This window comes from Saccoglossus kowalevskii, chromosome 15 (genome assembly GCF_978046115.1).
Source record: "Saccoglossus kowalevskii chromosome 15, keSacKowa6.1, whole genome shotgun sequence".
NCBI lineage: Eukaryota > Metazoa > Hemichordata > Enteropneusta > Harrimaniidae > Saccoglossus > Saccoglossus kowalevskii.
Genome location: NC_140655.1, coordinates 16,623,301 through 16,646,609, shown reverse-complemented (window position 1 = coordinate 16,646,609; position 23,309 = coordinate 16,623,301). Strand labels below are relative to the sequence as shown.

Sequence of the window (23,309 nt, the reverse complement as noted above, 5' to 3'; positions counted from 1 at the left end):
TTATTAATTTTAAGGAGGCATTTTTATATTTTTTCCGATTTTGGCAACGCCTTATTCAGGGATTTTCTAAGACAGTCGCAGACAATCAGCGCACGGATGTACGTAGAAAACATGCTGTTGTACTACCGGCGACGGTCGCCTGCAAGAAGAGAGCTCCAGCTCCAAACGTAAAAGTTTTAAAATTTCGACCGGTTTTAAATAATTAGTGTTGGAAATCTGACATGTTTTAAGAGTGCAAAATTAAGGTGCATTTTCGAGCGGTCGAATTTTTCTGAATAGAAATCGGCAAATGAAAAAAATAGGAGTGCTAAACAGTGTGCTTCGTTAGTTTAAAAAAATGGAATGTCCGTCAAATTGACGTAAACTTCCTCATTTTTCACGGAAAAAGCAAAGGTCGTGGCCGAGTTGCAAGCTAAAAAACTCAAAAATCAAAACAAAATCATCAATCATCAATCAGTAATTATTATGACAAGGAAAACAAAACATCAGACGCGGAGAACCGGTCAGCGCGTCAAAAGAGTTGTTACCGTCACGGTAATGTATCAAGTTACCTCTCTCTGTGATTTATTTTTCATTGAAATTATTTGGTTGTTTTCAATTAATTTTAGCGTACCTCTGCAATTTATTTTAGCATTGTCAGTTGTTTGCTTCATTGAATTAAACGAAGTTCGACCGGTTGCAAACAAAGCTGTCTCGCACCACCGAGCAAAACTTGCGAATGATCGAAGTACAGGTACCCATTGGACAAAAGATACACAAAAGTTTGTATCTCCCCGACCCAGTGCAATATATCCGGTTAGAATCAAAGCTCACGTGCCCCTTATTTGAGGGACCAGATTCTGCCGTAAATTCGGAATGGGATTTAGGAAAAAAATAAAATGGGACTTTTAAGGTGTATTTTGGCGTCATTTTCTAAGTTTTACCGTAGTCATTGACGCCTATTCAAGAGTATGAGGTTTTTAATTAGTCCCCGTTCGGACGTAGTCCGAAAACGGGGACTTATGTTTTGCCCTGTGTGCGTCCGTGCGTCCGTGCGTCCGTGATCACCTGTATCTCGAACATGCATGGACCGATTAAGTTCAAACTTCACTCATACATCACACATTATATGGGACATATGCACATGCATTTTTTTCATGATCCGATTAACGATAGCCGAATAGCGGCCATTTTAAGGCCGAAAATGCATCAAAATCGCACATTTTCACCATTCCGGACCCGGATCTCAGTTATGCATGGACGGATTTTGTTCAAATTTGGTACATACATTAAACATAATAGGACCTTGATGCACGTCATTTTTTTTTTTGGATCGGGTTCGAAATGGCCGACTGGCGGCCATTTTGTTTTAAAGAATTCAGTTCTGGATCCGTATCTGAGACATGCTTGGATTGATCGAGTTCAAACTTCACACACACAAGGTACATCATGTCACAAATATGTATGTGCATTTGTTTCATGATCTCATTAACGATAGCCAAATGGCGGCCACTTTAAGGCCGAAAATGCATTGAAATCGCACATTTTCACCATTCCGGACCCGGATCTCAGTTATGCATGGACGGATTTCATTCAAATTTGGTACATACATTAAACATAATAGGACCTTGATGCACGTCATTTTTTTTTTCGGATCAAGTTCGAAATAGCCGACTGGCGGCCATTTTGTTTTAAAGAATTCAGTTCTGGATCCGTATCTGAGACATGTCTGGATTGATCAAGTTCAAACTTCACACACACAAGGTACATCATGTCACAAATATGTATGTGCATTTGTTTCATGATCTCATTAACGATAGCCAAATGGGGGCCGCTTTAAGGCCGAAAATGCATTGAAATCGCACATTTTCACCATTCCGGACCCAGATCTCAGTTATGCATGGACGGATTTCATTCAAATTTGGTACATACATTAAACATAATAGGACCTTGATGCACGTCATTTTTTTTTTCGCATCAAGTTCGAAATAGCCGACTGGCGGCCATTTTGTTTTAAAGAATTCAGTTCTGGATCCGTATCCGAGACATGTCTGGATTGATCAAGTTCAAACTTCACACACACAAGGTACATCATGTCACAAATATGTATGTGCATTTGTTTCATGATCTCATTAACGATAGCCAAATGGGGGCCGCTTTAAGGCCGAAAATGCATTGAAATCGCACATTTTCACCATTCCGGACCCGTATCTCAGTTATGCATGGATGGATTTTGTTCAAATTTGGTACATACATTAAACATAATAGGACCTTGATGCACGTCTTTTTCTTTTTCGGATCAAGTTCGAAATGGCCGACTGGCGGCCATTTTGTTAAAGAATTCAGTTCTGGATCCGTATCCAAAACATGTCTGGATTGATCAAGTTCAAACTTCACACACACATGGTACATCATGTCACAAATAGATATGTGCATTTGTTTCATGATCTGCTTAACAATAGCGGAATGATGGCCATTTTAAGGCCGAAAATGCATCAAAATCACGTATTTTCACAATTCCACAACCGGATCTCAGTCATGCATGGATGGATTTTGTTCAGATTTAGCACAATGTGTTGTACATATGCAGGTGCATTTCGGTCATGATCTGCTTTGAATGTATATGTCACTCAAATATGAATGGAACGGGGACGTGTCATTGACAATGACTTGTTGTGACTAGCGTGAATGGGTAAGCTTCGTTTCGACAATGAGCAGTTATCACTGTAAACAATGTTAAATTATTCTTCACATGCTCAGTTTATTTTTTGAGAACAATTATTTAAAAATAAAATCTCTCAGTAAATCAGAAACTCGGATTCATGCCTTCAGGGAAAGTCATGTTTGGACGCTCACATCGATTTTGTTTTTCGTTCGGTGGGCTGATGCCTTCAGTGTAGCTTTTGCCTCTTCCGACATAGAAATCATTTGAATCTTCTTTCTACCTCTCTTTTCACACCATGCATAATGTAATGATAAAAATTAGGAAAAAACGCTGAGGAAATACAATGTTTGGTTTGCTAGCGAGCGAGAACTGATTTGAGAATAATTGCACATGCGCGTGAATTGAATGAACTATGACCTGTACAATCGCCATTTGCATATTGTCAATCAAAGGTCCTGTTATTTGGTTACTCATGCAAATTAGGCAATTGGACATAAACATTGCCACGTGCGAGTGTTTATTATTTTTAACCAGAAAATAAACAGCAATTTTAACGGTGTTCCAATAAGAATTCATTGGTCAAATTTTCACAGAATGTTCTTTAGATAAAAATCTACATAAAAAACGAAAAAAACTATTTTTGATTGAAATTCACAAATAAACTGCATCTCTACCTTAATTGAAACATGTTACAATTTTTTTAAATACAAACAGATTGGTCACTATTAATATTTACGAAATGCAAAAAGTTTGAAATCGGTGATTTATACGTTCGCAAATTATTCTGCGTTCATGAAATGCAATTCGAGTAACCAAGAGCAAGTACAAAACATTAATGTAGAAAATATACGAGGTGATTTCTCCCCAACGTCCAAACGAACGATTTGTCAAAATAAAACTCATAACATTTTTTATTTGTGGCATCAGTACTCACCCTGCCGACAGGCGGCATTTACGCATGTACGATCACGATACGTTGCGTTTTCACACGTTGTTTTTGGAATTCAAGAAAAAAATTCTAGCAATCGGCAAAATAAAAGAATCTGCTATGTTCTCGAAAGATTAGAAATAAAAAATGGATAAATTGAAAGAAGTATGTGGAAAAGATAACTAAAATATTATTCAATTACAAATACTTGCGGTAAACTAATCCGGCAGCCATGTTTGATGTTTATTACCGCTTTCCGAATTCAGTACACGAACACCCAGAATGCGTTGTTCCCCTATGCAACTTAGATACTAAATCGTTACAGCGCCAACAGCGATGGGTGGCCGACGGTCGTTGAATGGGGTAGCCAAAAGATCACCAGTTTGCCTTCTCCATGCTGTTTTCATGATGAAAATCGAGCGAACGTTGTAAATACGGCTAGAATTTTAATTTTTGTTCGAGTTTACATACAATCTGCTAATATATTTATGTATTTTCTGTGCATATACATTTCGTTCGTATTTACTTCTTTCTTTCATGATCGGAAGACGATTATTAAAAATACAGCTGTAAATTGAAACCACTGTAGTTGTGTATCGTGAGCAATAAGTGGCAACAATGTCGGGCGACAATGAATTCAGGCGATTGACACATTGCTATGAATACACTGGATAACTGCTTGCAGACTTCCAGTGGTCATTGTTTATGTTTGGACTCATGAAACAATAGCAAAATAAAGGGTTGGGCAACTACTCTTTTGTTTAGGCTTGGGAAGAACAATGCAAGCTTTTTACAAATAATTTCAGCTGGATGTACGTTGGTGGGCAGGTGTTGAGAGTAACTAGGCGGCCGTACAACTTGATGGGCGGGCCGCCCACCTAAAACCCCTTGTGGAGAACACTGAGATACTAAAGATTTAATTACGTTTTTTTTTTCTGTAGCAGGTACGCCGAACTATCACGCATGTCACATGATAAAGGTCACAGAAATCCCAATATGTACATTGAATTGAAAAGTCGCCATGATATGCCAGCACATCGTCCTGCATCACACAACCATACAGCTCGGCCTTCAAGCACAGATACAAGTGTCAACGCTACTCCTATTGATGCCGTATCTAACTGGAATGTAGACGACGTAGTCCAGTTTGTTTCCTCATTAAATGGATGCGCTGAATATGCACAGGTTGGTTTTGCACCAAATCATGTCCAAATTGTTAAAATATGTTTAAAAAAATTGTCATCGCTGTTTTCACATCATCATATTATAACTGCAATAGACAATACTAACCTCTTTCAGTATGTTAAAAGTAACACAATCAAACTTGCACATACTAACAACGATTTTCAAAGAGTCTGTGAATGGTGCAGCGCTAACAAACTTACAGTCAATGACTATGATTATTATGACTATTAAAACACCTCATAAACACCTGGGCATTGAGGGCAGCTTGGATATACTGTATTTATCCGGGTATAAGCCCAGGGTCTTGAACATGGAAAATTGCCAAAAAGAAGGGGTGGGCGTTTGCCAGGAGATCCTCGGCAAAAAAAAAGAAAATTGACAACACGCAGATCGAACTGCGGCAGGGAATAGAACGGCAAATGAAAACATGCAACGGAAATAAATGAACAATATGCAACATTAGAAGTAAAACAAAATTAATGTATTGCTTATAATGTGACAAATAAACCAGAAATAATAAAAATCGACAGTGAGGAATCATTTGAATTAGGATTTTCCCGCCGACAAACATGCCCAATACGCGTGAACTCAAAACAAATTAAAATGTCAGGGGTTAAACTGCGTAAAATGATTTCCGGTCTCGACAAATTACGAATCAACCGTCATACAAGATCAATAATAATTTACAAATTTACACAGTAAAAATTATAAAAATTCATAGCTGTTTGAAAAAACTTCCCAGATCTTTATTTGTACGTTCATTGCCATCTTCGTCAAACTCAAAACCCTCAAAGTCCAAGTCGGCGTCACTGTAGCCGTTGAACAAAATCCCTACAACTTATTCTTGAAGTTCGTCGATATCGTCCCACACAATTTGGGCTTAGCACTTTTAATCCACGGATTTCGCAGTCTGTCAGCTTGGCACTTTTCATTCATGTCTAATCATAATGAAGAGGCAAGAAAAATGGGGTCGCTCTGCTGCATTGGCACAAGATGCTTTTGTTTACAGTTTAGCAATCATCTTTGACCTTTGTGCATCTGCTTTACTGATTGGCTAAGAATGACATCACTACTAGTATTTCATCATAAAGGTCAAATCGTGACATTGCTTTCTTATCAGACTCGACGCTTATTAATCACGGTTAAAGTTATCATTCAGCAAGTTCCGGCGGTTGGAATGTCTCACTATATGGATATCGCGGTGAACTTGAAATAGGAAGTTTTTTTTTTTATCCAACGACAGAAGAATAGTTTTCATGACAGCAATGCAATAGCGGTGATAAAAGATGGTAAAAAAGTTGGCAGTCTTCGGCGTGACATTGCAAAATTGCTGGCCCAGTTATGGATTCGCAAGCTGCTTCTAAATATTTATAAATCTAAAATAACGTGATTTCAACCATTCTCCCAGGTACGGGTTGCTACAATATTGCAACATTGTTTTCATTGTCGACGACGCTAAAGCCGAACGAGTGCGACACTTGCTTAGCGGCTCTCCTTATACGATTTGCTTGAATCGTTTCTAAGGAAGCACACACCAAACGGCCGGCCCTTTTTAGAGCCACGACATATTTCAAAAAGAGAACTACAATTTCTGCTTTATTATTTATTTTTATAGAGTTGCTGACTGTTATGATTCTGAAAAAAAATCAGCGGTGAATGCGCTGCCCTGAAGGCAGAAAGCTGTCACAGCTATTTTGCGTTCACCCCTTGTTTTACGCAATTAACAATTTTTATAAGTATCACGACAGACTTCAAGAAAGTCAACAGTTAATACAACCGCAGTCAACGAATAGAAAATAGTTTTTTTTTGTTTTTTTTTGTGTGTGTGTGTGTGTGTGTAGAAAAAGACCCCCTGGGCGTGTGCCCGGATATGACCTCAACTTCTTTATTGTGTCAAAAGTGGGGGGTGGGCGTTTGTCCAGGCATGGGCTCTTACCCGGATAAGTACGGTAAATGGGTTTGAGATAGATGGTGTTTGCTCAATCAATTAATTATCTTGGCGTGTCCATTGACCAGCACCTTAATTGGAAACGGCACTTTGAAAAAGTAAAAAAAATAATTGCCCCCAAAGTTGGTATTATCTCCCAGATCAGACATTATGTGCCCAAAAAGTTATTATGTTGGTTCTGGTATATCATTTTCAACATTACAATCGGCATATCTAGAGATATTGCCCCCCCCCCAATTATGAGACTGTGAACTGCTAGTCTTCATACGTTTAGTTGTTTCCTTAGTCCATACTTAAAGTGCCTGTGAAATGGCTGCTATTTTCACGCCTAAAATTATCCATTGATACATAAATATTATTAATTTTTATGTTTCTAAGTATGAATTATTTTTTTTAAGTGAAAAAATGTGTTTTAAACTCAGTCTACGGCAACTTTATTTTTGTATATTTTAAAACGAGGCTCCTCATTAGCTTCTCATTTGCATACAGAAATTCCCCTTGTGACATCAGAAGGGGAAGTCGCATGGCAGCTTGCATTGCCGATACGTGTAAATAAGGCAAATTTCTTGTGCAGTTTTCTCGTCTTTGACTAAATTGCCACTTATGTACTTGTTCGTCGAGGAAGAATGGACCATAATGAACACATAGTATAAATTTTTGTAGCATGGGGTTGAGTTAGATGCGAAATATGCCCCTTCTGGTGTAGCTGGTCACCATGATCGTCACCGACACCGGCGCACGTTTGTACACTGTCGCTGGACAAAATGGAATTTGACGTCGGAATTATCTCGTTATTTAGCAGGTTACTAGGCACGTCACTACACTGTTTTATTTCATCGATCGTCTGAGTAAAACTTTCAAAATTAAAATAAAAGAGAACATATTTTTACATTCTGAACATAAGACTATAGTGATCACTATAAAATAATTAAAAAAAACGACAAATCACAGTTACTAAATAAATGACAGTTGCGTGGAGATAAATTGATATTTTGTTGAAATAGGTGAACGGGTCGGGTCACGACGAGGGCAAGTGCGTTAAAAGCGGCGTTTAATTGGATAACAAAAATAATCGAGATCGACACACATACAGATAAATTCAGAGTGGATTCGAGTTAGCGTGATCCATGGCGTGATTGTCATAATTATAACATCATATTAAAACTTTGGTGGAAACACATTGATCAAGCCCGGATTCTTATTTCATAAATTATTACGCAGATCAAGCTGCGAGCATGGAGGTAAAAAAAGAACAGAGGTGTGAATTCGACATTCAACACCAATCACCAAACAATTCAGAAACTTTTAGCCTTTGAAAATGAAAACAATTAGCAGTGTGTAAGGGCTGTGTAATTTCCTGTTTGTTCGACGCTTCGTTTTCGTGTCACCATGGAACTATAGGGGTTTATAGTTCCATGGTGTCACTGTCAAAATTATTGCTACCTTTTACTTAACAGGGAATAAATGGTCTCTATAAAACGATAATCACGATCGCAAAAAAAAAGTCAACACATTTGAAACACTTGCCGGACATCTCTTCTAAAATCCGCCTCGGTGATCATGGGCTGGTCCGAAATCTATGTCTTTCAAAAGTGTTGCGCCAGGTTTACGTTGTCGGCGTTTCTCTTTAAACCTAGTTTTTTTTTCATGGACGAGGACAGTTTTTCCACACACAAAAAGGAATCTGAGGTTAAGTGGCTTTCGTCCACTGATGTCGCACCTTCGGATCGATTAGAAACGTGTGAATACATACACTATGACTATACGTTTCACTGCAACTGCCCACAACACAACATCTAAAAACTCTCTCAAAAAAAATAAAATAGACAAAAAAAAAGAAAAAACGCCGACCGAAAAATGTATATCGTTTAAAACTATACTGAATGACCAGTGTTATTACGGCTCGGGGGTATGACTTCCTCTCACATTTTTGTCATTTGGTGGCGCACTTTCGGCGAGAGTCGGAAATCCGGAAACAGTCGACCGTTTCAGGATAGGTGGGCGTGGCTACAACACGAGAAATATCCCAAATTTACTTGGATACGAGTAATCATTTTCAGCAAAAAAAAAACAATAACTGCCCATTTCAGTTGGACACAGATCTGAAATGGGAAACGTGAGGGTGGGCATTGCACAGGCACTTTAATGTAGGCCCCTCTCATACGTAAAAGTTAATAAGCAAATGTATGCTTTAATCTTAGCTAGTACTGTAAAATCTGTATTAGAAGCTGCGACTTCTATTAAAATGGTAGAATGCAACAGAGAGATACGGCTTCTATTAGAGCATCTACATTTATGAGAAATAATGAATTTTTGATTCTCAATTATTCAAAAAGTTTGGGTGCGACTTCTATTAGAGATGCGACTTCTAATACAGATTTTACGGTACTAGAGTGTAACCTGAACACATGTGATGTCACTAACGTAAATAAAGTGGCTTAAAGTAATCTAATAAACTGGTAACAATGTATCAAACATGGTTATTGTCTTACCTCAAATGGAAAACAATGGCATCACTGATGAACTGATTAAGGGCACTCTTTGAAATGAGATATTTTTGTCTAGAATTTAAGATGACTGAGTAGTAGCTAATCAAATGTTTTTGCCATACCTGAACCTGATCTTATTTATGCTCAATGTTTCAGATTTTCCGGGATCAAGCCATTGATGGAGAAACGTTGCCACTTCTAACTGAAGAACATTTACTGAATAACTTTGGACTCAAACTTGGACCAGCGCTGAAAATTAGATTGCATGTTGCTCGGAGACAGGGTGTTTGCCTCTATTGCCATGGCAACAAATATTATGATGAGTACAATCAACTGTAGACCGTGACAGTTTGATTCTGCTGAATTTCCGATGTATTGCCGTGACAACATGCATCTATGAACACGTGGGAGATTGAGATAGACGTGAACTTTGGACAGTTTTTTTTTTTTATAAAACAAAACAGGGTAAAAACCCATTATATTGATTATTTCACTAGACTAATGGTTTAAGGATCTTTCATTCCAAAAGGGATTGCAAATCTTTAAGCAGGAACTGGTGTACAGTTTTTCCATTGTTTTCTACAACTATGTTAACCCATCTCTGCAGTCACTTTATACAGATCGATTATTATATCATAGAACTTTTTATTTTAGAACTAACATTCCAGAACTGCAACAAAAAGCATTGTTACAGAACTGTATGTGGAGTGCTATCAACTGCCATTTACCAATCAGATTATATATTGTTGTGTTGTTCTTGTTTAGATTTATTTGAAATAATGTTTATGTACAATTTCAACATCAATGTATAGTACCCAATAAAATTTCATAATTTTTCTTGTTTTGGGTAAAAAAAAAAAGTATTACTGTAAAATCTGTATTAAAAGCCGCGGCTTCTAATAAAATGGTACAATGCAACAGAGGGGATGCGGCTTCTATTACAGAATCTACACATATGAGAAATGATGAATTGTTCAAAAAGAATGGGTGCGGCTTCTATTAGGGATGCGACTTCTAATACAGATTTTACGGTAGTAGCAATCAAGTGCATCATTTAATGTTTTGTATTGGGAGGGGGGGGGATTTTATAAGTGGGATGGGTTTCTCACAATTTTCATGAAAAACGTTTATGTGCATTGATTTTGGAAAACAAGTTGACTAGAAACTTTTTTTCTCTGGGCTCAGAAAGATTTCTTTATTGAAAGATGAAATATTTTGTAAATATAGGAAGCAATAACGTACATGCTTTGCGGTAGTTGTTTAAATGCTACTGGCATAAGGTTAAAATAATTGACTTTAAAACTTGGTACATTTATATATCCCAAGTTAAATTCCTTGAGTCTTTTTTTTTTTTTTATAAATAAATAATCATAGTTTTATGGAACTAATTGTATCACGTCTGGCAGTAATGTTCGATAATGTTGTCAGTTACTGTTTGCAACAGGGTATTTGTACAAACTTCATCAGCAACATTATGGTATATAAATAGTGTATGTATTTACATGAAATACAATTGCTGTGTGTATAGTTAAAATAATTCATATGTTAATGATCCAGCATACAGTAAATGTAATACTATGTGCGCCTCTAATAGAACAAATACGGTAACAAATAACAACTGTTCATAGATCTATGTTGATTCAGACAGTGAGACTAAAATACACATACCCTACTTCTCACTTAAAGCGGAGAGCCAGATGGCCAGTGTATTTTCATTTTCAGCGTGCACTGTGCATTATGACTGAATTTGCGCACATTCACAGGTTTAAAGCAAAACCTAAAGGACAAAAAATAAAGTTGTAGTTGTGTTTCTCATCCTTGTGCTTTAGATTAATACCTCAAACAATTTTAATTCCATGTACCATTGTGCTATATATGGAAAACGGGAAAATGTTTGTTTTCTGTTTCAGAGGATGTTTTAAAGCGTGGCAGTTGTCGTGTTTACGCATGTGCGACATTTGTGTTGATAAACATTGATTTTTCCACAATCTAATGCGCTCTTCTAATGAAAATCATAAGCATGAGGTTTGACCTGGGCGCGACTTACACTGATTACTACCGGCGACTCTTTCTATACCTCCCAACCACCTAAAAATACCTAATTGAAGCTTGGTAACGTCCCAGTTTGTACTCTTTGATCTGCGCAACAGTCAAAAGTAGTCATCTTTGTTTATACGAGACCCATATATCTCGCGCTTGCGTGGCGCGATGACTACCACCTTTTAATTGTATCAAAATTGCACATGCATCATCTTGTGGTATTGAATAATCTTAATTCCTTTTTTTCTTGGATGGAAAGCAAAACTTGTTTTTTGGTCTTACCAACAGATGGTTTATCATTCCTTCTAAGATGGAAAATAATAATAAATGGTGCTATTTTGTAAATTGGTGTACAGTTAAAAGAATCAGATTAATAATGAGCACAGTGCATATTTTTGGACCAATATGAATCCTTTCAATTATAAGCAAACATTGCTTCAGTTGCACCGTTTAATTATATTAACATGGCTGCCATTAAATTCTTATTTTTTTCTTCAAGTTTTATGAATATTTCAAAAGTTATTTTGCCTTTAAAGCTACTTTGGTTTCATACGAGGTAGGTATGGTTTGAACCAAGTATATTTTTGTATAACTTGTCCTGTGATCGAAAGGCATGTTAGCTAGTTCCGTTTTGCAATATTATTTTGCAAGACTTGTACAGATGGAAATACATGCAATTGTTTCTGGTATATTGGATTTTTTGTTATAACTTAATAGTTCAGTTTTGACAAAAAGAATCCCAATAAACATAGTTTACAGGAAATTGTGTTGTCTCCATTATTTGAATTTTGTATGGGTCTATAATTAGGCTAAGTTTGTCCCCCCCCCCCCAAGTTACATCCCCCTTCTGTATTATATGAGGAACTCCCATTGATAACACCTTGATATAAAATCAGTTTGGTATGGCAACAAATCCGGAAATATCGGCACTGAAACTAACGCTGCACTGAAGGTCATTGTTTCTATTGCTTTCATTGTGCACTCAGCCACTTTAAAGCGGGGAAGTTGTCACCTGCGCATGTGTCAGATGGCCATAGCGTGTCATTATTTATAAACAAACGTCTACCCATGAGCCTTTGCATTTTTAGCATGTGTTGTTATTGTCACTTGGGACGACCCTCCCGCTTTAATGTTAAAATGGATCAAATTCAAGCATTTCTGTCATCACACTCCCAGCTACTGTCCATCTTGAGCTCATTTTGAACAAGACCATGTTTTTTCAGTTCCGCTGTGGACACTTTCGCGCAGACCTAATCATGTTACTTAATTGTCAGTCGATGTCCACATCAACTTTAACTTCTTGAAAAGCGCAAGTCTGATTGCTTCGATACTTGGTGTATATGTATCTTGAGAGGATCTCACTTAGATTTGTTCATTTCATGATGAAATCTTTAATTCTATAATTTTGATATTTTCGACTTCTTGTGGGAAAACCGCAAGGTTGATTGCTTTGATACTATACATATAGGTACCTCCTCTCAGATTTGTTCATTTCATGATATCTGGAATCCTTTATTTCAACCTAGAGACTGCTTGTTCAGACAAGATTCAAAATTCACGAGTCATGTCTTTGACTTGTATTGACTAATTGCAATCAAACTTCACAACATTTGGTTCACGTTTTGATTCAAAATGGCAGACTCATTTTGTTTTTGTTTACTATTAAACCAACAGGGACTCTGTCATGTTCTATATCCTACAAAGTGAGAATGCTACTTTAAACTGAAAACAAAACAATCAGTTTCTATAAATTTAAAGTAATACTCATACAGAGTTTGAAACATTCAAAATTTTGTTCATCACCCCACGAGATGGAATAAAATTGGCAAGCATCTCTGAAACCGTTGTACATGTATTGAAAATAATGATCCCCCTGTATTAACATATTGATTTTACGAAAAGCAATTCGGGTTTTCTTGACGACTCCAAGAAAAAATAAAGATGGAATAAAATTGGCAAGCATCTCTGAAACTGTTGTACATGTATTGAAAATAATGATCCCCCTGTATTAACATATTGATTTATTTTAACAAGAGCAATTCGGGTTTTCTTGACGAGTCCAAGAATAAACATTTAATTTTGTAGCAGTAACTGTAAAGAAGAAGAGTCAGTGATTTTCACAACATTTTGTTCAAAGTGCCACCAAATCATCAACATTTTTATGAGGTACTGTGGAATACTTTATTTTCGCTGAAAAGGCTTTTTGGGCGTTTTGCTTGTTATTTATTTTCACTGATTTTTGATGAGATTAATGTAAAATATAGGAAAAAATGTATATTCACCGAATTTTATTTTCACAGAATCATCCCTTCAGCGAAAATAAATTCCAAGCGAAAATAAAGTATTCTACAGTATTGCATTTCAACTGGTTGGATCAAACCATTTTGAAGCTGACCAAGAAATGTTAGCGATTCTAAGGCTGGAATTTTGCACAACAAAATATATCTTAATTCAATACTATATTTATTGATCACACAGAAAATAAATAAAATGGTGTCAAATGAAATATTTTATTCATTCTACTAATCACAAATTTAGACATAATAAAAAAAGATTTAGACATATTCAGTCATTTTAATCCTCCTCATCATCATCATCATCATCGTCGTCGTCGTCGTCGTCATCGTTATCATCATCATCATCGTCATTTTCTACTTCTTCTTCAGAAGATGAGAGTTCAAACTCTTCCACAATGTCCTCTTCATCGTCTACATCACCCTTCCCAAGTTTATGTTTCTTCTGTAATTGCTCCTTAGTTTCTTTCACTACAATCTCATCAACCTCCTCTTCATCATCATCCTCATTCTCATCATCCGTATTGTCGTCATCATCACTTTCACTAACTTCGTCTTGTACTGCCACTCTTTTCTCTTTCTTCCTGTCCATGCTCATTTTCTTATCACCCGGATCAAAGAATGTGTCAATATCACTGTCATCATCCGATGAAACAAACAGTCCAGTCATTTCCTTTTTATCTTTTTCTTTCTTTTTCTTTCTTTCTATAACTACATGATCATCAAACTGCGAAGAAAAGAGAAGATTTTAATTTTTAACACTGTCAGCACCTCTCTATCCTTCCTTGCTTTTTGTATGTTGAGGACAGTTAAAGCGCGGTGTATTTATGTAAATAGACAATATATTTTACACGCATTGTATACGCCGCAATAAGTCCCATATCGAACAGGACGTGGCGTGGCGACTGCCGCCCTTTAAATTTGCATGTACATGTATTGTAGTTCTGGTATTACACTGAAACATGGCACTATCATCATCCAAAATGCAGTCAGCTAATCTAGGCTATCCCTATGAATCCGTGCATGATTGTGAATAGAAAAGCTGTATTTGACTTCAGTTAAATTGAATGATTTGAGTGGGAGGAAGTACCAGTGGGCTGGATCCATCAATCAGCGGTCATGACAACAACACATATTAATTTCAAATTTGATCTTGCCACATTATATCACGTCTTAGCTTAACTGACTTCACGTTTGATTACCCATTGATACGAGTCACTTGACTTTGTGCTCCATTTACCATGGAAACGCACCACAGAATTTCATTTGGTTGACAGTAAATACAAGTTTATAGTTGGAATTCTGCCAAGGTATTATGGTGAGGCAATGGCCGAATAAATGATTCTTGGCTCGCAAAGATGTGTATATATTCAGGGTTTCACAAATGTATTTAATAGCAGGCCATCATCCTGTAACAACAGGCCAAAAATAAAATAAAAAGGCTCTCAGCAGTGCGAAGTGCTGCAGCGAGACCGACATAGGTGGTCGAGGGGCAGAGAGTAGACGGCCAATTTGGGCTTGTAGCAGGCCATATGGCCGGTGGCCAGCTCTTAATGAAACTACTGATATTACATGTACACCAAAACTTAATACGAGTGTTCAACTTCCAATTAGTGTTATCTTCAAAGATTATAGTTCTGGTATAAAATGAAATAAGAGTTTTTCTGAAAATTTCCTATTTTTCATGGAAAGGGTGGAATCCAGTTTGAATTTAATTCAAATTTGATGTGATTAAGCCAATAAATTGATGGTTTGACAGTCACTAATATGTGTGACATAACATGCCTTTAGATAATTTTGAAGTTGCCATCTTGTTGGCAGCCATCTTTGATTTCAGTAAAATGACTTTGCAAATAAGGTAATGGACTACTTGTGAATACCTGAGCTACAGGTAATCGCAAATTATTCGGCTCAAAAAGAGTTTAGAATTAGTCATATTGATTTTTTTATTGAAAAATATTTTAAAATTAATCTCATGTGAACAAATAAAAGTTCAACAAACCTAAACATTTCACTGGCAAACCTGTGAATTTACAAACACGGGGAATATGCCCAAAATTAAATACACTTCCCGTACAAGTAATGATTTACTGACAGCTTACCTTATTTTTACTAGCATGTTTTAGTTCACGTTCTCGTAGATTCTTGTAAGTCTTATACAAGTTACCAATAGGAGTGCCTTCTTGTTTTGACCTGATTTCCCATGATACCTTGCAAAACAAACATACAAACTTAACCTTTAGAAGAAGTAGAAAAAAAAGCTTTGTTGTTTTACAAACCTACTCAATTCAGTGAACATTTGATAAAGAATGACAATTGTGGTCATCTTAGAGGCAGATGTTCATCGAGTCGTGTCTTATTCAATATTTTATAAATTACTGATTGATAAGATGGGGTATGCAAGTGTATGGTATGCTAATCAGTTCTCATGAAGTCATACAAATTTAGGGATGATCACAAAATCTCAAGACGAATAAAAATGATTCAGTCTATGAAGTTTCAGTCAGTTTTCATGCAAGAATGAAGGAAGGGGAAGGGGTGTAATTTCTAGGTTGCACAATTTATTTGTTGGTTTCCCTGGTTACCAGCAATGAGCTATCAAACCTTTACGTGGCAAAATCGACTTCTCCTATGCAGACGAAATTGGTAAGTTTTCACACCAGAGCAACCATTTTTAGGATTTGGCTGTCCCATGGTAAAAAGGGTTGCCCATGGCAACAGGGCACCAACAATTTTGAGCCCTGAATGTACTTCTCGTGATCAATATCCTCTTCATCTCATCTGATCTATTTCCTATAATTCAAATCGTAGTGTTTTTAAATACTGTAGAATACTTTATTTTAGCTGGAATTAGTTTTCCCTGTAAAGACTTTTTGGATGTTTTGAATGGAATTTATTTTCACTGATTTTTGACGAGTTGAATGTAAAATATAGGAAAAAAGGTATATTCACTAGATTTTATTTTTACTGAATCATTCCGTCGGCAAAAATAGCGAAAATTAATTCCAAGCACAAATAAAGTATTTTACAGTATGTGCCTTACTAGAATCCATGACACCAGAGATCAGAGCCAATGAATTAGATTACAAAACAAAAGATTGAATGGAATTCTGAGAAATAGTCAAAATCACAAAAATTTTAACTGGGAAACAAATTTTAAACAATAAAAGCAAAAAAACTTCTAATATAATCTTACCACAGCAGCATCATCACTCAGATTAATTGTTGTTGCATCTCTTCTTTTACTGATAACAGCACAATTATCCTGTATCTTGTCGAGCAGCGACTTCATTTGGCGACAATAATTAACAATTTTACATTTCTTCAGAAACGTTTTCAGCTATAAAGAATAAATTGAGGCAAGATGTTAATCTATCGTAACCAGTTCAAACCTATGATAACCACTTATAACATGCCAAAACCAGTTATAATATTTCAGTCAGTTATAATCTATCACAAGCCATGCATGGCACAGTCCCAGTTAGTTATCAAATTTAAGATATATAGTTTTGTTTATAGTAATATAGCTGGAATATAACCATGTCAGGAATATGATTTTTTAACATTAAAATGATTGACATTTGTATCTGATCGTCAAAAAAGTACTTGTCCATATTGAGGGATATTGCTCTGGAACAGCATTCAAAATCAGCCATTTTAAATACATGTATATATATAACATGATGTATAACTAATATATGAAATTTTTAAAACTAGCGCCGAAGGCGCATATTAGTTTTTATGTTTATATAAGAGATTGCATACTTACCTTTGGTTAATGAAATTTTAATTTCATAAACAAATGGGATAATTGCCAATTATCATATAATACTGGTTAAATAAAATCGAAATAACAGTGGATAGCTCCCGTAGGGGGCGTCCTTCCCCTGTCATCTGATTTGCATACTTCCAGATCTTTTTGACCACGATATTGATTCTGGGGTGGTTTTGGGTGGGAAGGTAAGTATGCAATCTCTTATATAAACATAAAAACTAATATGCGCCTTCGGCGCTAGTTTTAAAAGTTTATTACAGAGTATTGCATACTAACCCCTTTGGTTAATGAAATTTTAATTTCATAAACAAATGGGACAGATTACCAGAGAATATCTCTTGGCAGATAAATACTACCCCACCTGATTATGGAATTGAAAAAATTCCATCCCCCCAACTGTATAACTCCCGCTAACTGAATAATTCTTGCAGTTGCGGAAAGTTACATGCCCTATTGTTTCGTTACAACTTGGCCTGTCACTAGGTAGCCTAACGAGTGTAGGCCCTGTGACTCGGCCGCTAGGTCTTTCAGGTAATAAGAGAGAAAAGTGTTGCTAGTTTTCCAGGACCCGGCTGCTAGCACCTGGGCTAAAGAAGCTCCGCTAGCAAATGCCAGTGTATTACCTATGCCTCTTAAGTCATGCATCTTGGCAGTGACTTTGCCTGCCTCTGTGCTCAAATACTTATCACTATAAGCGTGGTAAACTGTCTCTTTTACCCATCTCGCTAACGTGAATTTCGACGCCGCTGAGCTTTGTTTACCTTTTTGGTAACAAACGAACATCGACCTTTGACCCCTTCTGACCCCGGAAGTACGTTTCTTATAATAAGCTAGCGCACGTACCGGACAAAGAATTCTGTCTTGTTTTTCATTGGAAATATTGCTCAGTGCCGGGATAACGATCGGAGTCGCCGTCTCGTGCAGTTTCTGATTTTTTCCTCTGAATTTTACTGATGTCATTAAAATCGCTTTTTCGGGATAAAACACCGTAAAATTGTCTTCAAATGACAGAGCGTGTATTTCGCTAAATCGCCTCCCTGAAGCGAGTGCTAGTAGAAAAACAGTCTTTTTCGTCCAGTCCTGTAGTGACGCCAATTCCTTCAGTTCGTATGGGAATTGTCGTAGCGCTTCAAGGACTACTGACAAGCTCCATGCAGGTGCTTTGTACCTCTCAATGGTGCCCGCCTGTGTAATAAAGCCCTTGAACAGATCGGAGATTGTCGGGTCATCCGAAATGTTTTTGTCTAGGCTTAGTTTGAGTACAGAGTTGATCGCCGATTTATAGTTTTCTACTGTCCCCGGTTTCAACTTTTTTTCGTTGATCAAATAAGAAAAAAACTCCGCTACTTGGGGCAAAGAGGGATAGAGTGGATGTATATCCCCTGCAAGACACCAATTACGAAATTTTTCCCAGTGGTATTGATACAATCCATTTGAGGAATCCCTAAGCCCGGCCGTCGTTGTTTGCGACACTTGGCTTGAAAACCCTTGCGCAATTCTAAATTGCTGGATAGTTTCCACACGTGAAGTTGGTACAGCTCCGGGTTGGTTGGTGTATAACCGCCGGGTTGTGTCAACGTGATTTCTTGTGGCAGGCTTCTCGGATGGTCCGTTAGCAGAGACAGCAGTAACGGAAACCAAGTCTGAGACGGCCAGTTCGGTGCCACTAGAATCATGTGCGAGTTCTCCGATTGTTTCAGTTTTTGTAACGTTCGGTGGATCAATGGAAATGGTGGGAATGCGTAACTGAACATTCCGCCCCACTCCATCTGAAGTGCGTCCCACGTCAGTGACTGTTTGTCCGGATAACGCGTCACAAAAACGGGACGTTTTTTGTTTTCCGGTGTTGCAAACAGATCTACCTGGGGTTCCCCCAACATGTCGAACACTAGGTTTACTGCCGTCTGTGACAGCTCCCATTCTGTGTCGTCGTAGGGTTTCCCCCGGGATAGCGAGTCCGCTACACCGTTTTGGACTCCCGGTATATGTTTGCACATCAGCTCGACTTTGTTTTGTGCACACCACTTTAGCACTGCTACAGCATGGTCGTTTAACGACTGTGATTTCGTTCCCCCTTCCTTGTTGAGGTAAGCTACTACAGTCTGATTGTCGGATCTTATTAACACGGCCCGGTTTTTTACCGCTTTTTTGAAGGATTGCAGGGAGAACTGCTCCGCTAGCATTTCCAGTCGGTTTATGTGAAATTTCCTTTGTTTTTCGTTCCACTGACCGTGTGCAATCCCGTCCATGCAGTGCCCTCCCCAGCCCGTCATGGATGCGTCCGTCACCAACGTTACTGTCGGTTTCGCCTTGTCCATGGGAATCCCCGCCGTGAGGTTCTTGAGGTTGCCCCACCACGGAAGTGATTCCAGAAAGGCCGGTGTGAACAGTACCGGTTTTTCGTATTTTATCCCGTCCTTTGATAGTCGCATTTTTAACTGTGCGTCTAACACTAGGCGTTGGATCGGTCTGGACTGTAGCGCCGCTCTCGGTACTAAGCCCCTCATCGAAGTTAACATCCCCACTAGTCGCATTACCTGGCGTAGTGTGGCTTGTTTTTGTTTTAGAAATGATTGTATCATTTTTTGTACATTGTCGATTCTGTGCTGGGCTGGTCGGATCATGCCTTTCTCCGCATCCAGTTCCATGCCCAGAAAGACTATTTTCTGCGTCGGTATTAATTCTGATTTTTCCATATTTATCAGAAAACCTAGCTTTAACAGTAGACTGACAGTCCGCTCGGTTGATTGACAAATCAGGTTCCGATTTTGACTTTTTATCAGCCAGTCGTCTAAGTAGGGGTTGACGTCTGCTGCGTTCTTGTGCAGTAACGCCACCACTGTGCGTAGAACTTTTGTAAACAGAAGTGGGGCTGACGTCAGGCCGAAAGGTAGGACGGTGTACTGATACGTTACACCGTTCACCACGAATCGTAACAAGCGCCTGCTTTCTGTGTGTATTGGTATGTGCAGGTAAGCGTCGGTCAAGTCGAGGGACGTCATCCAGTCCCCTTTTTGAATTGACGCTCTCACTAGTGCCGGAGTTAACATTTTGAACGTTTCTTTCTTCACAAATTTGTTCAACTCCTTTAAATCCAGCACCAGCCTGTACCCACCGTTGGATTTCTTGACGGGAAATAACCTCGAGATGAAAGAATTTTTCGGGTTTTGTACCCGCTGAATTACCTTTTTTTCGAGTAGTATTTCCACGCTTTCTTTCAGTATTGTTGACTGAGTAGAGCCCGGTTTCCCCGAAATACATGTTCTTTTTTTGCATTTCGGTTCTTTTATCAACGGTATTCGATACCCGTGTGTTATTATCGATATCACATACGGATCGTTTATAGTTTCTTTCCACCAGGGAATACATTTCTGCAGACGCAGTGCCACCGGCGTCGAGGGACTCACCAACCCTCGGTCGCTTGTGGCGGTATACATTGACATCGCCGATTTCTCCATTTCCCCCTGGAGTGAATGCGGCGTTATATCCCCGTTTAACGTCCTTCCCCCCCTTTTTTTCCAACCTGGAGGGGAGTAGGGACTCTGCCTTACGGGTTTCTGTTTTTTCACCGGTCGATGCGTCATTCTCCCTAGGTCCACGCATTCGGCCGGTTGTTTGTTTATACGATCGCCCACCGACCTGAGGTGCGGCCGACCGTGTTTTTGTTGTGCACGATTGAGTTCCCGCCATCCTGGGCACTGAACAAAATCGCTTAATGCACGATGTTTTGCACGACTTGGTTCCCGCCGACCTGGGCACTGAACCGAATCGTTTAATGCAAGTGGTATATGTGTAAGGGGATCTGTGGTTTGATTTGTTTGACAAAAATACTCGGAGACTTGAGTAATATTTGACATGTTTAATCGCACCTTGTTTTGATACATTACCATATTTGCTGACGTATAGTCAGGAAGACTTTTTAGTGTTACCAGTCTGTTTCGAGAATTGTTTATTCTGTCGCTGCTGGTTTTCACTTTTTCCTTTTGCCTGATTCGGGTTTGCCTTTGCGTTTCCCTTGGGCTGACCCGTAGTAGCTTGGTTAACTGGCTTCGCCTTGGTCGCGATGCTCTGTTTGTTATTAGCGGCTTGCTTGGCTTTAAAGGCGCCTTCGATCATCACACGGTTAACTTTTGCCGCTGCTTTCTCATTCAACTTAGAATTCACAGCGCTGAGTTTTCCGTCGAATAATTTGGTCCCTCTGAAATCGATCGTCGCCAATTCGTTCTTGATTTCAGCGTTGGCGGCTGTCTTTAGCATAGCGGACCAAACTGCTGCACGGCGAGAGTGTTGAATAGTCGCTCGTAACTGGAGGTGACTCTGTATTATGTCAGCGTCGACGACGTTAGTCGCGACCAACAGCGGCTCTAATGTGCTAAACAGTTCATCCTTGGTGATGTTGCCTGTTTTGAATTTCGCTAACTGAATTTGTGTAGTAGTAGTGAAAAATTCTCTATGGCTTAATGCAAGAGAAGTGTCCCAAACGTTGTTTTCCAATCTACATAGCGTTGACTGGGACAGGCAATACGGGATGTAAACTTGTGGTTTGCCGAGTGGATGTTTCGTTATACTTCCTTCGGCGACCATTTCCCGGACGCATGGCTCCAGTTCTGGTGGTTGTACGCCGAGAGGTCGTTCGTGCAGGCTGGCGTCGGTACCGGCAGTGTAGACAAACCGATCGAGAAACGTGGGGCGTCCGCCATCGGTGGAATCGGTAGAGGTAAGATTTTCTTGACCATAACCGCACCTTTCGTGATAGCATCGGAGCGGATTTTGAATTCGGGGTCCTCCTTGTCGGTACCACTCGCTGTTGTGGTTTTCGACGAGCCGGCCTCCCCCGCGTTGCTTGTAGCATCTTCAGTAGAAAAAATCACGCCTGCCTCAGCCAATGCGTCTTCAACATTTTCTCGCACCACTGTTGTGTAGGATTTTTTCTTTTCCGCCTGGAGAGCGCTGACACTCCATGCTTTTGGTGGTACCTCTTCGTCTACTGGGTTTTCCAAAACTTTAATTTTTCTGGTCAGTAGATCCACCTTGTTCTGTAAATGAGCTATAACACTTTGCTCATTGTCAGTCTCCTTTGGACGTTTTTGGCTGGGTTCGTCTGCCAATAGTTCGTCCTCAGCGTTGGTAGGTACCGATGAAACCGAAGACTCCTCCAAATGACGTTTTTTTGGATTTCTTCTTTCCTGATTTTCCCGTTGACTTGCGTAGGCGGGAATCCCAGTTCCAAGTTTCTATCGGCCAGGCGAGGCAAACACCGCAGTTGATGTGCCCATTACATTTTCTGCCACATGGAATGCAAATACGGTGATCATCGTAAGTGAGCATCGATATATGGCACTCTTCACACTTTCGTCCGAAAGTGTTTGAATCCGAAGTGCTGGGATGAACGGTGTTCAACTCTCCGGTATCCATATTTTCTGCCATCTTGAAACTGAAGGCGGGCTTTTGAGTTTCGTTACTAAAACTACAATTTTTTACTCAAGGTGACTAAGTACGAAGTTCTTGATGTCCACAAGAGCTTCCTGACACACTAATAGTTCGGTGGCTGTGTTGATGGGTGGTAACAATGTATTTCCACCGCAAAAACAATGATATTTTGGCAAGCCCAAATTTCAACCGTGAATCAATCTCGTGGTTAAAAATGGAAGTATGCAAATCAGATGACAGGGGAAGGACGCCCCCTACGGGAGCTATCCACTGTTATTTCGATTTTATTTAACCAGTATTATATGATAATTGGCAATTATCCCATTTGTTTATGAAATTAAAATTTCAATAACCAAAGGGGTTAGTATGCAATACTCTGTAATAAACTTGAATATAATCAGTCAAAGCATTTAAGAGATATGGCTCTAGAAGCCCAATCATTAAAACAAAATGGCCACCAGACAGCTATTTTGAATCCGATCTGAAAAATAAATGATGTGCATCAGGAACCTGTAATGTCTAACATATGTACCAAGTTTGAATGAAATCCATATATAAATGCTTGATATTTGATGA

The 23,309-nt window shown here is 38.7% G+C and overlaps 2 protein-coding genes across 5 annotated transcripts in view; one reads left to right on the top strand and one right to left on the bottom strand.

Moving 5' to 3' along the window:
• LOC100373226 (uncharacterized) overlaps positions 1–11,997 on the top strand; it is a 31,773-nt gene extending 19,776 nt beyond the window's left edge. For 3 of the 4 annotated variants that reach the window (XM_085490508.1, XM_085490509.1, XM_085490506.1), the window contains exons 10-11: positions 4,514–4,757; positions 9,351–11,997. In XM_085490508.1, the coding sequence (XP_085346634.1) occupies positions 4,514–4,757; positions 9,351–9,533 (427 nt within the window). In that variant the 3' untranslated portion in view covers positions 9,534–11,997. The remainder of the gene's footprint in view (positions 1–4,513; positions 4,758–9,350) is intronic. The other variant, XM_085490507.1, reaches the window with a different exon arrangement.
• A 1,728-nt stretch (positions 11,998–13,725) lies between these two features.
• Positions 13,726–23,309, bottom strand: part of LOC102807281 (nucleolar complex protein 2 homolog) — a 30,412-nt gene continuing 20,828 nt past the window's right edge. The window contains exons 15-17 of the mRNA XM_085490504.1: positions 16,725–16,868; positions 15,631–15,738; positions 13,726–14,255 (exon numbers count right to left, since the gene is read on the bottom strand). Coding sequence (XP_085346630.1) covers positions 13,809–14,255; positions 15,631–15,738; positions 16,725–16,868 — 699 coding nt within the window. The 3' untranslated portion in view covers positions 13,726–13,808. The remainder of the gene's footprint in view (positions 14,256–15,630; positions 15,739–16,724; positions 16,869–23,309) is intronic.